Genomic DNA, 14,339 nt, shown 5'->3' on the forward strand with positions numbered 1-14,339 from the left:
AACGTATTTCTCAGTTTTATGAATTCAATTTTATTAGAAAGTATTTTCAAAAGGAAAAAAAAAAGCGGTTTATCTTCAAAAATTCCAAGTTGCAATGCTGTGACTTTGGCCCTTACAAACAAATCGGAAAAGTATACTTTTTTTTAATGTTTTTAAATGATCAAAGTGCCTAATTAAAACATATACGAAAAATCTAAATGAGCTTTCTTATGTGTTCAGTAGTGCAGCATTTTTGTTTGTGCTGCGGAGTGCAGAGAAAGGAGTTCTCCCTAGCCAGAGAAATTACTGTTCTTGTGAGTCATGATGTGACCTTTAAGCCCCCAGCTAACTAAAATGCTGTGCTGGACAAGTGTTGCAATAGCAGCCAGTGGAGAGAGACAGGTTAAACAATCTACTGAAATGCACACAGCTGAAAATACTACAGCTAAAGGCTGTTGTGTGGACTCCAAATAAACAATAACCTCCTGCAGGACAGGATACCTTGAAAGCAGCTGGCTGGTAACAGAAGGATTAATGAAATTTATCACAGTTCTCCAGTCTGTGCTGTAGCAGATTCGTTGTTGTTGAGGTTATGGTAGTGCCACTGACACCACTGTTTTAGCAGATACTGTTCTATCAAATGTATTTCAGAAGCTTTTAAAAACTACCAACGGTGTTTAGAAATTTAGCTGCTTTTGAAATGTGATACTTAACACAATGAAACTTGGTTGCCAAACTTCCTGATAACGCTCTTGGAACTCTGACCCCATAGTGCATGAGTTAGACTAAATATAAGTATATGCAAACAGTGGTCCTTGCTGCCCATGGCAAACAGTGAACTTGATGAAATCATTGTTTCTTCATATTCTATGTAAACTGCACAGTGCATGTTACACCAAGCACGTGGCCAGTAATCTAATGACTAACATCACCATCAGCTGTCTTGTGATGGAGGCCTCCAGGATGAATCACAGAACCTTTGCTGGGGGATGCCTGGCTGACTCCACATTCTGTGATCACAGAATCATCTAGGTTGGAAGAGACCTCCAAGATCACCGAGTCCAACCTCTGACCTAACACTAACATGTCCTCCACTAAACCATATCACTAAGCTCAACATCTAAACATCTTTTAAAGATCTCCAGGGATGGTGACTCAACCACTTCCCTGGGCAGCCCATTCCAATGCCTAACAACCCTTTCAGTAAAGTTCTTCCTAACATCCAACCTAAACCTCCCCTGGCGCAACTCTAGCCCATTCCCCCTCGTCCTGTCACCAGGCACGTGGGAGAATAGACCAACCCCCACCTCGCTACAGCCTCCTTTAAGGTACCTGTAGAGAGCGATAAGGTCGCCCCTGAGCCTCCTCTTCTCCAGGCTGAACAACCCCAGCTCCCTCAGCCGCTCCTCGTAAGACTTGTTCTCCAGACCCCTCACCAGCTTCGTTGCCCTTCTCAGGACAAGAAGCTCTGCAGGCAATCCAAATGTATACTAACTGTGATTTTAGAGCCAAGAGCCTCACTTAGGAGCATATGTTAACTGTTCATGACTCTGTGGCTATTCACAAATGGGAATATTGTTAAGCCAAACTTTAACAATCAACAGCTCCATTGCTTGGACTTTATCTATAGCTGAAGTGTTAAAAGTGTCATGCCATGGATGTAATTGTATTCAAAAGTCTGTGTCACTGAATAACCAGTTATGATGCGTTGTTGTTTGCCCTATGAAATGATACCTTACAACACCTTCTGTTAGCTTATTCCTGTGAACAAACAAGACTGATGTTAGATGTATTTACCCTAGCATGACAAGACTTGAGATGTCTGCTTTTTGTGGTTTAGAAATGATGGATTTTTTTTTTTCCTGTCGCTAGAACATCTTGATGCCAAAAGAGCTGGGGATCTTTCTACATTGTTTGATGTGGGTGGAATCTTTGGTAAGTTTGAATATCAATCCTTAATCAGACCAGTTTAGCAAAAAAAAGTGGTACACACAACTTGAATATATTAGTCTTGTACCTTATATACACTGAAGAAGAGCAGCAGTAAAGGTACTAAGTAGAGAGCTGGGTTGGACATTGAAAATCTAGTTTAAAAAAAAAAATCTTTCAATTGAGCAAATCACAGAGCCAATGATGTTGGCCAGCATAGACTGAGCCAAATGTTATGGCGTCTTTTATCTCCATCAGCTCTGGCCCATGGGGCTCTGTCACTTCATGTGTCAAAATGTATTTTTATTTTCTCTAACATAACAGAAATATCCCAGCTGTACAGTTGTGCATTTTTTGTGGGGCCCAAAGGTGAATGGCCACATGTTTTTTTCTTAATATCTCATGAAATTGTATGTGATGAAGCTGGGAGATTATTACAGTGATAAGGATGAGATTATTCCTTTGTAATTTGTGAGGTGACCACTGAATGCCAGTCAGACAGAATAGCTCACAATAAAATAAGCATAATCATCTCAATACCCAGCTGATTTGTGTGAGCGCTATCCTCTCTTCCCCTCCCTGAGTGCCTTTTGGAAATAAGCCCTTTATCAGTCTATTGGAAAATGGTGCTCATGGTGGGGAAGTTTCACTGGATCAAGAACTATGTAGACCCTGCTAGTTCAAGATACAAGTGTCGAGGTATGTTGCATTTACTGTTCCAGGCTTGTTCTGGATGTCGCTTCTGCCATTTTTCACTGCTTATTTCATCCCAGACAGCTGGAGCCAGAGTTAGGCATCACCTTAGGGATGTGAATGACCTCTTTCAGCAGTGTTTCGTTCCACTGTGAATACAAGCTTGTGCTTGTGCTGTGTGCTGCTTGGACCCTTGGCATTTATATTTAAGTCTGAGTGGGATGTAGGCACTTCGGAGATGGGCAGCTGGAGAGGGAGAGGCAGGCCCAGCAATGTTGAGGAATCTGGAGAATCCAGAGAACTTCCTTTCCTTCTCCCTGTACCAAGTTGCCTTTATATCGTTTTGGCAGCTCCTTTCCCTCTGTCCTTCCAGCCTGCTCCTGCTGCACACTCCAGTTAGTGCTTCTGTGTACAGCCGTTGCAAACACCAGAAGGGAAAACTGAAGAGCCTAGAGTGGCTGCCTGGAGAGAGAAACAAGTATTTCATTTGCCCTGTGATCTAAAATAGCTCATTTTCCCTTGTTGGGAAATGGACAGAGCACACTACAGCTAAGTTTACTGTTGCACATGAGGAGTTAAGGGACCAGTGACCAGCTGGGCACAGATGGAGCCCGGAATTCCAGGCAGAATGGGACCACCTGGTGCAAAGGCATTTTGCATTCAAAAGCAGCAGAGCAATGACTTCTAAATACTTCCACCTCTGTTTCACCCCCATCCCTACCATCTTGGAAATCTAGTTGGAATAACCAATGAGGCAGAACAACTGCCTGTTCCTGCCTGACCTTCCAAGTCAAAACTGATTGGGTTAATGAGGTTGTTGCTAAGTGCAAATTATGTCATCAGGCCCGTGATCTGTGTTGCTGTGTGTAACTATACATTGAAAGTCGTATTACTTTGTTTTAATCTGGGTTGGATTTCGTTAAGTATAGCTGATATCTTTTGTGTGAAACATGCACAGAATATTCTCCTCACGTACCTGTCTCTTCTTTCAGGTGGAATTTTGGCAGGCCTGATTTCAGACAGGCTAGAGAAGAGGGCATCCACCTGCGGAATGATGCTATTGCTGGCAGCACCCACAGTAAGAGTTTGCCTCTCTCTGACAGCTGTGGTTGGGACTTTGACAGCATTCAGGAAGTTCTGCAAGCAGCATCTTCTAAGCTGAACATATAGTTCAGGCCAGGTTAAAAGCATAAGAAGTTGAGCCTGTGAGCAAGTATAGACATTTGGGCTGCCTCAACTAAGCAATGAAACGAGTCTAATGCATTGCTTGTTACAGGATTATATGAGAAGTTTATCGCTCTTTTGTAAAATACGATGTCCAGTTTTTAGCCAGAATTTTAGTTGCTCAAAGGCTAAAACTGCTGTGCTCTGTTGGAAAACTGGCAGTTGGACATATGAGGTGCATTTTTCTTTGAGCTTTGATTCTTTTGTGAGCTCTATTCTGTGCTGTGTCAGAGCTGGCAATTTGAGAGTTTAAAATTGAGTGTTCTCATAATATAGCCCTTTCTTCTGAAAGGACACGTGGGGAAGAGCAGCATGCTCCTTATCTCCCTGATCTGTCCAAATCAAACAACCATGCTGCTGTGCTCTGAAAGGATTTTGTAAAACCTAGGATGTGAGAACTACTTTTCACATGATACCAACAAAGATATTTTCCCCATTTTAGTTAAAAAAAAAAAAAAAAAAATAGGGATTTTACCATTAATGAGGGTGTTGGTATTATAACACATTTGTGTTTTCATTTTTGCAGTTGTACATGTTCTCTGCAGTCAGTAAAATGGGCCTTGAGGCTACTGTAGGTGAGTATTTTTAAATTATTTTCTGCCTCGCTTTATGTGAACTTTTCATTTATGATCCATTGCCCTTTGCTTTTTTTTTTTCCCCTGAGAGGAGAAAGTGTGGAATGAACACTCTCTCCTGCAGGTTTTTTGTGGGATAAGGAAAGGAGATAGGAAAGTGGTGACATGATTTAGTTAATCGTGATTTAGTTAACAAATAATGTTAGTTCGTGTCAACTAATCATTGAGATAACAGAGATTTAGGTAATATCATTAGTCTTCTTTACGGAGTTTGTTTGTATCAGCATAGGCTTTATTCTATCCCATTTTCCAAATATCAGACACCTTAAAAGACTACTTATAGTAGTTTAAAGACTACTTATAGTACTTTTGAAAATGACTTTAACTTTACATATGTCGGCTGAATCCCTTTGCATCTATATCTATTACATCAAAACAGAAGTTGAAACACAAGAGCTGACAATAATGTCTCACCTACATAAAGACCTCGATAAGTTTTAGGGCTGTCTGGTGCTTGGTGCTCTACAAGGAGTGTGCTTATGGTTGACTTGCTGTGAGCATCCTCTGCTCTTAGAATCAGTTTGGTTAGACTTTCTTCCTTCTCTGAACTACCAGGATCAATAAGGGCCCTGGGAAGTACCTTTGACTCTGTCCTGTCTCCTGTTATTTTTGGGAATTTATACTGTGGAGCTTTGCACTGAGATACAAATGTATGTTGCTTTTCCTCCTGTCCCCTGTAATGAGGTCGGGGAGCCAAGGAAGGAATAAACTGTTTGAAAACCACAGGCTATGACATTTCCTGTTGTTACAGTTAAGTCTTTCAGGCAACTCACGTTTTCTGGTTTTGTCCAACTTGCAACAGTGATGCTGCTTATCAGTGGTGCCCTGGTGAACGGACCTTATGCACTGATCACCACTGCTGTCTCTGCTGACTTGGTGAGTTTGGCTTCTCCTCTGCTTCCAGCATAGCAGCTTTGGCCTCCAGAGAGAGCCATTTGACTTCTGCAGGATTGTCAGTGAAGGAGCTGCACTGTCCTAAAGCAAAGTGAGATGGATAAGCTGTGTTGAACTCAGTCACTGAGATTGTTTTAGAGTTCCTGTATTAAAACTGGTTAGTATCCTGCCTGTTTTATCCTTAACATTGTTGAAGGGACTGCTAGCTAGAGAGTGGGGCCTGACATTACAAGATGTCTACCTGTCGGTTGGGAAGAAGATTGAAGGGGCTAACTGATTCCTCAGGTATCAGCAATCAAACATCTGACCTGAGCAAGGTCTCAGTTTATGTAATCACTGGTTTCCTGAGTGTATTCTCCTCAGTGTACGAAGATAAGTCTGTCTGATTAGCAGTTCTGTGAAATGTTTAGTTTATCTATCTTGTTGCAAAGTCATTCACTTCATCAGTCGTTTGTTGTTGTTTTTGTAGTTCTGAAGACCTGCCTTTTAAAATTGGGACTGAAGGGCTTCTTTTGACTCACAAATTCTTTGAATTAGCTTTTCAGTTCATATTTATAGTTCTGGTACTCTAGTATTCTTGTCACAGCAGAACTTTTTTTGTTCTGCAGAGCGTTGCTTTATTAGTAGAAGAAAAGATGGCCATGGAAACAGTCTTGCAGCATAATGCAAAGCGATAGTGTTGTCCTTGTTGCTTGAATCCACAATGTGCAGAAGAGAAAGCTTCACAGCTATTGTTTAAACAAACTGATTGAATAAAGGAGAACACTGTAGGCAACCATTTGGTTGGGTGGAGGGTTTCTTTGGGTAGTGATAAAAGGATCTGAGCTAGGATATTTTCGGCAACTTCACAATGTACATCTCACACAAAGAGGTGTGGACATTGTAGAGACTTTTTCTGAGTTCAGCTCAGGATGGTTCTGAGCAGTCTTTGTCACTTTAGGGTACCCATAAAAGTCTGAAAGGGAATGCAAGAGCCTTGTCCACAGTGACAGCAATCATCGATGGAACAGGATCTGTAGGTAAGCCAGAGCTGGAAGGTAACCTGCTTTTGCTGTGGTAGGTTGTTAAAACAAAAGATCTTTGTGAAACTAGGCTCTCTGTGATTCATGTTTTGCCAAGACTCAGTACAGTTTTGGAAATGGGGAGTACAGCAAACTTAGCCTTAAGCCTCCCTAATGTTCCCATATCGGAGGGAGGGAGGGAGAGAGGGAACAAAGGAGGGAGAGAAGGAGGAAGGAAGAGGGTGATAGACTGATACTGAGCGTAGATCCAAAAAGTAGATGCCATGGGGCTGTTTGTCAGATTGGTGATATTCTAGTCACTACCTCCGCACTGGCATGTAGAAGGGAAAACTGAGTAGGATTCTTCTTGAGGTGGGATGGACGTTACCTTTTTTTTTGAGCCAACGAATGGCATTTCTCAAACTTCCAGCCTTCCAGCTTCCCATGTGTTAAGTTCCCAGCTGTACCAGTTATGTTTTGCACTTTCTGGGACATTTCAATCCATAAGGTAATATTGAGTTAACTAGGTGGATAAATGGATGTTCTAACTCAGAATAGCTGTCTTTCAGCATAGTAAGTCTTACATTGCGTCATTCTGACAGTATCAATATTAAATTTTAGGTGCGGCTTTGGGGCCTCTCTTAGCTGGTCTCATTTCCCCATCTGGTTGGAACAACGTGTTTTACATGCTCATGGTGGCAGATGCGTGTGCCTTGCTAGTAAGTCTAAAAGTACTTCTTGGTTGCTGTGTATTACTTTATGCTGAACTATATATGTTAAAATGCACATTTTCCTTTTGCAAATTCGATAGTCCGTCATAACCAACATCCAATTGCATAGGAAATTTTCAATAAAAGTGCGAAGTAGCTCATTTTGAAATTCTCATTTAATTTTAATCAGAAGTGCAGATTAGTTCAGATGCACTTCAATTTCTGAAAAAATACACATCTGTTAATGGCTGGCTGAGCAGATTACAGCAGGCCTAATTGTAAGCAAACCTTTATATAGAGAGCTGGAAGATGCCTCAGATTCCACTCATGGAAGAATTACTTCTGTTTTCTTTAAAGCTGGTTTACTGAAGTAGTAACAACTGTTTTGTTATGTTGCTGTACCACCAAAATCACTATGATAATGAAACTGCTGAAAGTTAATACATCACATTCTCCAGATGGGCCCTGAAACTGCTGTACTAGGTTAAACAAAAATTGGCTTCCTCACTTTCGACAGTAACCAGGCACAGATGCTTAGGGAAAAGGAGCGTGACACACATTGTGACACGGTACAGAGCATATCCACTTTCTTCCCTCCCGCTCCTGTATGCTGGATGGGAAGATCTGAAAAGGTTTTTTACTCCTTACATGCCCTGCTTTGCTTTAAAGACCAGAGAAGACACAAGATGAGGCATGGAGTGTCTTGTTGTACCTTTGAAGCTAGTCTTGCTGCAGCCACCTGCAGGTTAACCTGTAGGTTATGTTTTTGTGTTTGCCATGGATTTCCCTAGCAGGCATCTGTACCAGCTTTGTCTGCTCTGCTCCAGCAGAACACAGTGCTACTCTGACTCTACCTCAGAGGTGTCCTGAAGTGTCACTTGCTTATCCTCTCCTTTTGAAGTCCTGGATGGAAGTGCTCATGAAAGAGTGGGGTGACTGTGAAACACTTGAGAAATACGCCTTCCTCTCTACTGGCTGTGCCCAGACAAAACCCTGTGCCTGCAGGGTATTCCCCTGAGCCCTGTACTTCAGCAGAGGAGCTGATGCTGAGAGTGTCAGACCACTCTCCGAGACAAGCAGAAATTTTTGTTTTGCGTTGGGATTGAGGCTTTCTTTCTAAACTCAAGCCCAAATTTTTCAACTAAATTTTTCCGCATGTTAATAAGTTGAATATTCAAAGTATGTTCCCTCTAATAGTCAGCAGCTCTATAAAGCGGGGTTTGAACTAGTTTGTTCAGTATTAGCCATTCTGTGCTGCAGTGGGGTTTGGGAAATTGTAGTTTTCCTAAGTAGACTTAAAACTCTGCTTTTTTATAGTTATTTGTTAAAAACAAAAGAAAAAAAAAAACATTTCCTTGCAGCATCAGTTAAAATGCATTTTGAAAATACTGTTATTGACAGGATTGACTCTGCTCTTGTAAAACTTTTTTTGTAACTCCTTTTACTGTTATTTGCAGTGCAGAGTACAAGTGCCCGTATTCAATTCCTGTTTATTCAAAGATAAGTGGAGGGGGGTTAGACTCACACGTGGTGTTCAGATCGGTCATGCTTGGCCACTCACATATCTCTGAAATGTTAGGTCTAATACCTTAAAATAGCAATACTTAATATTCAGATAATTAATAATATTGAAGAAAATTCCATTTGTAACGGTGAGCCTCTTAAGGTAAGGAAACCTTTAACAGTGATGAACCCTGGAATAGTTCTAATTCTGTCTTTAATGTATGTGGGAGTCCTTAATTTTTTTTTGTAAAATCACTTTCCTGGGGACTGTCTCCATAAGCACAACTTTTAAAATGCACTTAAAAGTCCTGTTCCTACACATGCAAGTAAACATGACTAAAATCACTCATCTTGACTAATTGTGTGATTAAACCTTTTCACACGCACAACTATTCTTCAGAATAGCAGCTGAAATAATTTTAAGATCCAAAATTTCCATCTGCCATGTTTTCTTGAAGTCTTGGGTTCCCTCTGCTGGTTTCTTTACACATCTGCTGGTAACGTAACTTTGGAAAACCATTGTTTTCTTACACAGGAATTGGTCTCTCAGTTGCAAAAAGGAAATTATTTTTTGTTGCGAATTCATTGTGAAAACTGTTCCAAACATTGATTAAGCATCTGTATTTTTTCTTATTTATTTATTTGTTTGTTTGTTTTAATGATTTCAGCATTACGAGGTAGTGTTTCAAATGAGGAACTCTTTGAATAAAAGTGTGCATCTTATCCAGAAACTTAGCTTGTTGGCATATCTGTACAGATAGTAACACAGATACTGTGACTCTCTTTACAGTTCTTACTCCGTCTTATTCAGAAGGAACTTCGGTGTAATGCAGATCATACCCTGTAAGTGTTACATACAGCTATTGGTCTTTAATAACAGTTTAAGAACATGTTACTAAGCTAATACCCATGTGTAGACAGAACATACTAAGGTTTTTAGATGTCCATTTGTCTTTTTCAATTTTTCTTTAAAAAAGTAATCTTTTTTAATGTTCTTAAATCATTCTTATTTTTCTTTAGAGCCTTGTATTTTAAAAAGCACGTGAAAACAGACTTGTCACAGTCTCTTAGTTAAGGTTTGTTTTTTCCTGAATATGTAATATTTCTGATTTTCATCACGGAGTGTGCAGGTGAGGAAGAAGAAGCTACTTGATTGCTTGCTTTCTGTGTATTGTTTGGTAGTTTCAAATGTAGCTTTTGCTAAAAGGTCTCCATAAAGGAAAGGTGACTGAAATTACAAGGTTTTGAGGAAAAAAAATCCAGTGAATCACAGGGGTTACACTTACCTAAGCAAAATCTAAATTGGGCCCCTTGGCTGTTTTGGAGCAGTGAAATAGAAAAACACATAGCAAGGAACAGATCTTGCATTTTGAGTTAGTGGCTGTTACACCTCACACCTAGGGCTTTCCTGCCTGATTGCTGTCCTTTCCCAGGTTTAAAGAACACTGAGCTGAGAGACCAGATTTGGAAGAATGACTGCGTAAGTGACCAGAGCGCTCCCCTGAAAAAAACTTTGTGGAATGTGTTATTCTATACTTAAGAGATTCTATTTGGTGAAGAATTTTTGCACGTTTACTGGAAGCAATTTGAGAAACGCAACTGGTAAATCCCTGAAGCTCTTATTTTTGCACATGAATAAGTACCTCAGGATGGCAACTATTCATCAGATGGAGGGACGGGAACTTTGGGAAGCTTTTAGCAGAGCGCCTCAACTGAGCCAAAGAGAAATACCAAGTGCCTTTTTATTTCTTTTGATAGGATGTTTTTAATTAAAGTGCTGTACTGTGTGTTTTCCAAAAACAAGTTAGAAGTAGAGCAGAAGGATGTTGAAATCATAACAGACAGTCTAGCAGTGAAATGTCCCTGTGTCAGTGAGCAAAGTATCCCTCACGTTATCGTGTGCATCACCGTGATCGAGGGCATCACATTATAGAGGGCAAGACCAGCTGGTTATTAATGTACACTGCTGTTAGGATTTCAAAGCTGCTCAGACAATAATAACCTCACCATTATTAGTTTTTAACTATAGCACAAATTCTAATCCCAAGGACAACATCCAACCTTTCGGTAGGTAATGAAATGGAATTTACAGTTGCAGTGTACCACAGTTAGCGGTTTTCACAGGCTCTCTGGGTAGATGTTAGTCCTCAGTTAGGATTGTGCAAAACGGAGTCCCAGGCAACAAGAAAAAGTGGGTTATGAGTCAGAATTTCCAGTGGGGGGCTCTAACGATTTTCAGGGCATTATAAACTGGTAGTGCAAACGTCACATAATTGTTGTGCTGCTCCTCTAGGCTGGGTTGAAATGACGGGTGGTTCCTTTGGGGTGGCAAAGAACTGTATGCTGCCACACTTTAGCATTACAGGATTGAAGAGAGTAGCTGCTTTAGTGCCCAGTGCCACAATGATCTTTGTTGGGTACTCCGGTGGTGTTGTGTGCACTTGGAAGTCACTGTCAGATCAGGGCCTTAATAACCAGAAATCTCTTTCAAGTGGCTAATTTCAAGTGGCTTTGAGTTTCAGATTCAGAGTCAAAATATGTATGTATAAGAGAAGAAAAATTACCTAGGTGGTAGATTGTAAGAGAACATTTCAGTAACTAGTGTTACCCAGCAAATAGACAATTTAATGTCTTCAGAACATATCATCTCTTCATACAGGTATCTCCTTTGCAAAACAGATGTTTCTGTGATCTTTTTTTAAACGTGTACAAAGTAAAAAGGATTTTTTTTGTACGAGGTGTTTATACTTAGATTGTGAAGGTTAGATAACTTAAACTGTGTATTGTTCTTAACTGTATTTATTAAAGTTCTAGGCACATGTCTTGTTCTGAACTATGCTGTAAGTTTTGTGAAACAATGCAGTAGTGTTTGTACTTGATTAACAAAACAGCACTCTAAAATAGCCTGGGAAAACATGGAGAAATGTCTCATCAGCTGCTGGTATTATGTTCCATGTGTTGGCACAATACTTAATTTCCAGGACTGTTTTGTAATGGTTCGGTCTCTGATCAGTTATTTCACTGTTTTGATTCAGCATGTGCTTTATGCTTGATCCATCATAAGAATGTGTTCATTTTTTATCTGTTTTGCTGAACAGAGACACAGGGAAGACCTCAGTCCCACAAAGATTTATGGTAGGTACCAAAGTCTTTTTGCAAGTGAATGCTCTATGTAGGCTCTGAAGCTGCAGTTACCTAGATCAATGGTTAACTGTACACCTTTTGAGTAAACCTGTTGAGACTGGGGGGGGACACTTAGCCTGTACTGGTAAATCCATGCTGCATTTAGGCTTTAGGATGTATTTAAATGCCACAGAATTCTGCAGTAGATCAGGGGACTCATCTAGCCTGCAGGGAAAAATAACGCTGCATCCCCAAAAGAGCTGTGCTGGCGTGACTTTAAGAACTGTGTGAGAAAGGAGGGATGGAGAACTTTAGCTGAAGATGCCAATCTGTTCCCCCCAAAAAGCTATGTAGAGCTATATCACTAGTTTATCAACGTGATTTATGCTTTTATACTCTGCCGCACTCAGATTTTGAGAGGCTGTTCCCTATGGGCTGAAGTCTTCGGTTGAGATGCTTTCAGTTATATTTAACAGCTACACATTGTAAAGATGTTTAACTGTGTTTTGGATTTTACATGTTTTACTTGTTGGGGCTGCTGCTGTTATTTATTTATTTATTTGAATAGCTATTGTGCTGAAGTGACTTAGATATGGGATTGTGAAAACACTTGAGGTGCTGGGCTGAGTCCTTCCTTCCACTGATCACAGGAGGGAATTGGGACTCCCGCTGCACCGACGTCTCTTTCCTTGCTAATGTGCCAAATTTCAGTTCCTCCCAGCAACGAATGTGTTCGACAAAAAGATGAAGATTGCTGCTCTTTTGTAACAACCCTAAGGGTCTCCCAGGTTGTGAACAAACTGCTTTGTTATTACTGGGTGTCAATATTCGTTCATCCGGAAATGAGCAAGACTGACAAAATTTTGTATATGGAAACATGAATGACCAGTAGGTAGAGCCGAATTGAAATAAGACTGCAGGGTTTGTTTTTTGTTTTTAATGCTGGTTATTGTGAATTTTTATCTATTTATCTTCTGTGTAGAATAAAAATGGGTTCTGCTTTAAAATGAGAAATGCTGATTACTTCATCTTTTACATCTCCATGAAGAAATGCTCCATTTATTGTTTTGGAGGGTAGACATCCCTGCTGAGACAGCGCTCCTGTCTCCTGTGAGGGTAATGAAAATAGTTCATTAGGAGAACAAATTAGAACCTTTTGTTTTGAAAACAATACCCTTCTCAACTTGAACAGGTATTTTTCTTTTTTCATTTAATGGGATTGTGGGTTGTGCAACATCATTATTTCCAATCAGCTGCATCAGATGGGTATATTCTGCCTCCTTATTTCCATCTAGGAGGGAAGGAGTACAGTTACCTGAGTCAGGGGAAAAACTGCTTGGAAAGGAAAACAATTATGGTTAGAAATGTGTCTGAGGGTCTTGGACAGAATTTCTGATCAGAAAGTGCCCAAAGTGCCTCCCAGAGACAGGCAAGTAATAGCTTGGGCCTTCATGTGTAAGAAAGGAGACTCAGGTACAAGCTTCTGTCCTGCCTGATCTGGAGCAGGAGCCTCCACCAGAGTACCTGCACCCTCAGCAGTGCCTTGGCTGTCGCTGGAGATGCTGCAGTGGAGGTTTGCCTCCGTTGTGCATCGGAAGGGTTTATAGGGTAGGGAAGAGATAAACAGGTAGCGAGGAAGGTAGTGGTGTATTCACAGATCACTTTGATTTCTTTTGCCTCTAAATTAAGCTGCTGACCTACTCCATGGACCAAAACATGCCTATTCCTGTGTATTCTGCCAGCTAGGAAACTCCAGAAGGGATTCTGCCAGCCTCTTCTGAAGGTTCCTGTGTGTATTTCTTGCATAATATCCTTGGAATAATAATGGGAATCCTCCATTTGTGTTTATGCCAATGTCACGCTACCTCAGCCTTCTGCAGCAGCACTCACACTTGAGAATCCATTCAGCTGGTGCTGGTAGTTTTCTCCAGTGATTGATGCCTGGAGTTGTTTGTATGAGAAGTGCTGCTCAAAGTTACGTAGGCGTAATATGGTATAAAAGAAGTCAGAGGTTATTTAGAGCTGTTGGAGCCTGGCTGTTCTTCATACGGAGTTCAGTTGAGAAAGATTGTTTACAATCTGATCAAATTATTAGGCCTGGAATTGGTGATGGTGGTATTCTCTGGTCTGAATGAAATTTTATGGCCTGCATATTATATAGGAGGTTAGATTAGATTATGTAGTGATTTTCCCCAACCTTGAAGTTTATCTGATAGGTTGTTCTTATTGCTGAACTATGTCACTTTCACCTCACAGCAAATCTATTTTGATTTTGTTTTGCTCTTTGCTAAATTATCAGTGCGATAGCATGGACTCTTTCTCCTCTCTGCTCCCAGACTGCTGTGCCTGCAAAGTGACCGCAGACGCAGGGCTCCATTACTTTCACCGGGAGCTCTGCATCTCAGTGCTCTGGGGCATCAGTAACCTTGAGCTACGTTTTCTGCCATGCTGAGTTAAAAATCTGACTGTCCTCCTTACAGCTGGGAAGGGAGAAGGAGCTGCTTTAACTGCTGCTCTACTTCAGCCGTGTGTCCAGTGACTTTTACAGCACGTTATGTGTCTCACTGCTTCAGAGCTTAATAAACTTCATTGCTATAAAATGTCCTTATCCCCTCTTTGTTTCCCCTCTTTTGATTAGGAGTTGAGAA

General features: G+C 40.7%; 1 protein-coding gene across 10 annotated transcripts in view; it reads left to right on the forward strand.

Annotated features, from left to right (window-relative positions):
• SLC37A1 (solute carrier family 37 member 1) overlaps window positions 1-12,725 on the forward strand; it is a 37,566-nt gene extending 24,841 nt beyond the window's left edge. For all 10 annotated transcript variants that reach the window (XM_066979347.1, XM_048064282.2, XM_048064280.2 and 7 more), the window contains 8 exons: window positions 1,852-1,914; window positions 3,594-3,679; window positions 4,352-4,400; window positions 5,263-5,336; window positions 6,295-6,373; window positions 6,977-7,074; window positions 9,359-9,411; window positions 10,002-12,725. In XM_066979347.1, the coding sequence (XP_066835448.1) occupies window positions 1,852-1,914; window positions 3,594-3,679; window positions 4,352-4,400; window positions 5,263-5,336; window positions 6,295-6,373; window positions 6,977-7,074; window positions 9,359-9,411; window positions 10,002-10,017 (518 nt within the window). In that variant the 3' untranslated portion in view covers window positions 10,018-12,725. The remainder of the gene's footprint in view (window positions 1-1,851; window positions 1,915-3,593; window positions 3,680-4,351; window positions 4,401-5,262; window positions 5,337-6,294; window positions 6,374-6,976; window positions 7,075-9,358; window positions 9,412-10,001) is intronic.
• The last annotated feature ends 1,614 nt before the right edge of the window (window positions 12,726-14,339 follow it).

This window comes from Anser cygnoides, chromosome 1, assembly GCF_040182565.1.
Source record: "Anser cygnoides isolate HZ-2024a breed goose chromosome 1, Taihu_goose_T2T_genome, whole genome shotgun sequence".
In the NCBI taxonomy this organism is placed as follows: Eukaryota; Metazoa; Chordata; class Aves; order Anseriformes; family Anatidae; genus Anser; species Anser cygnoides.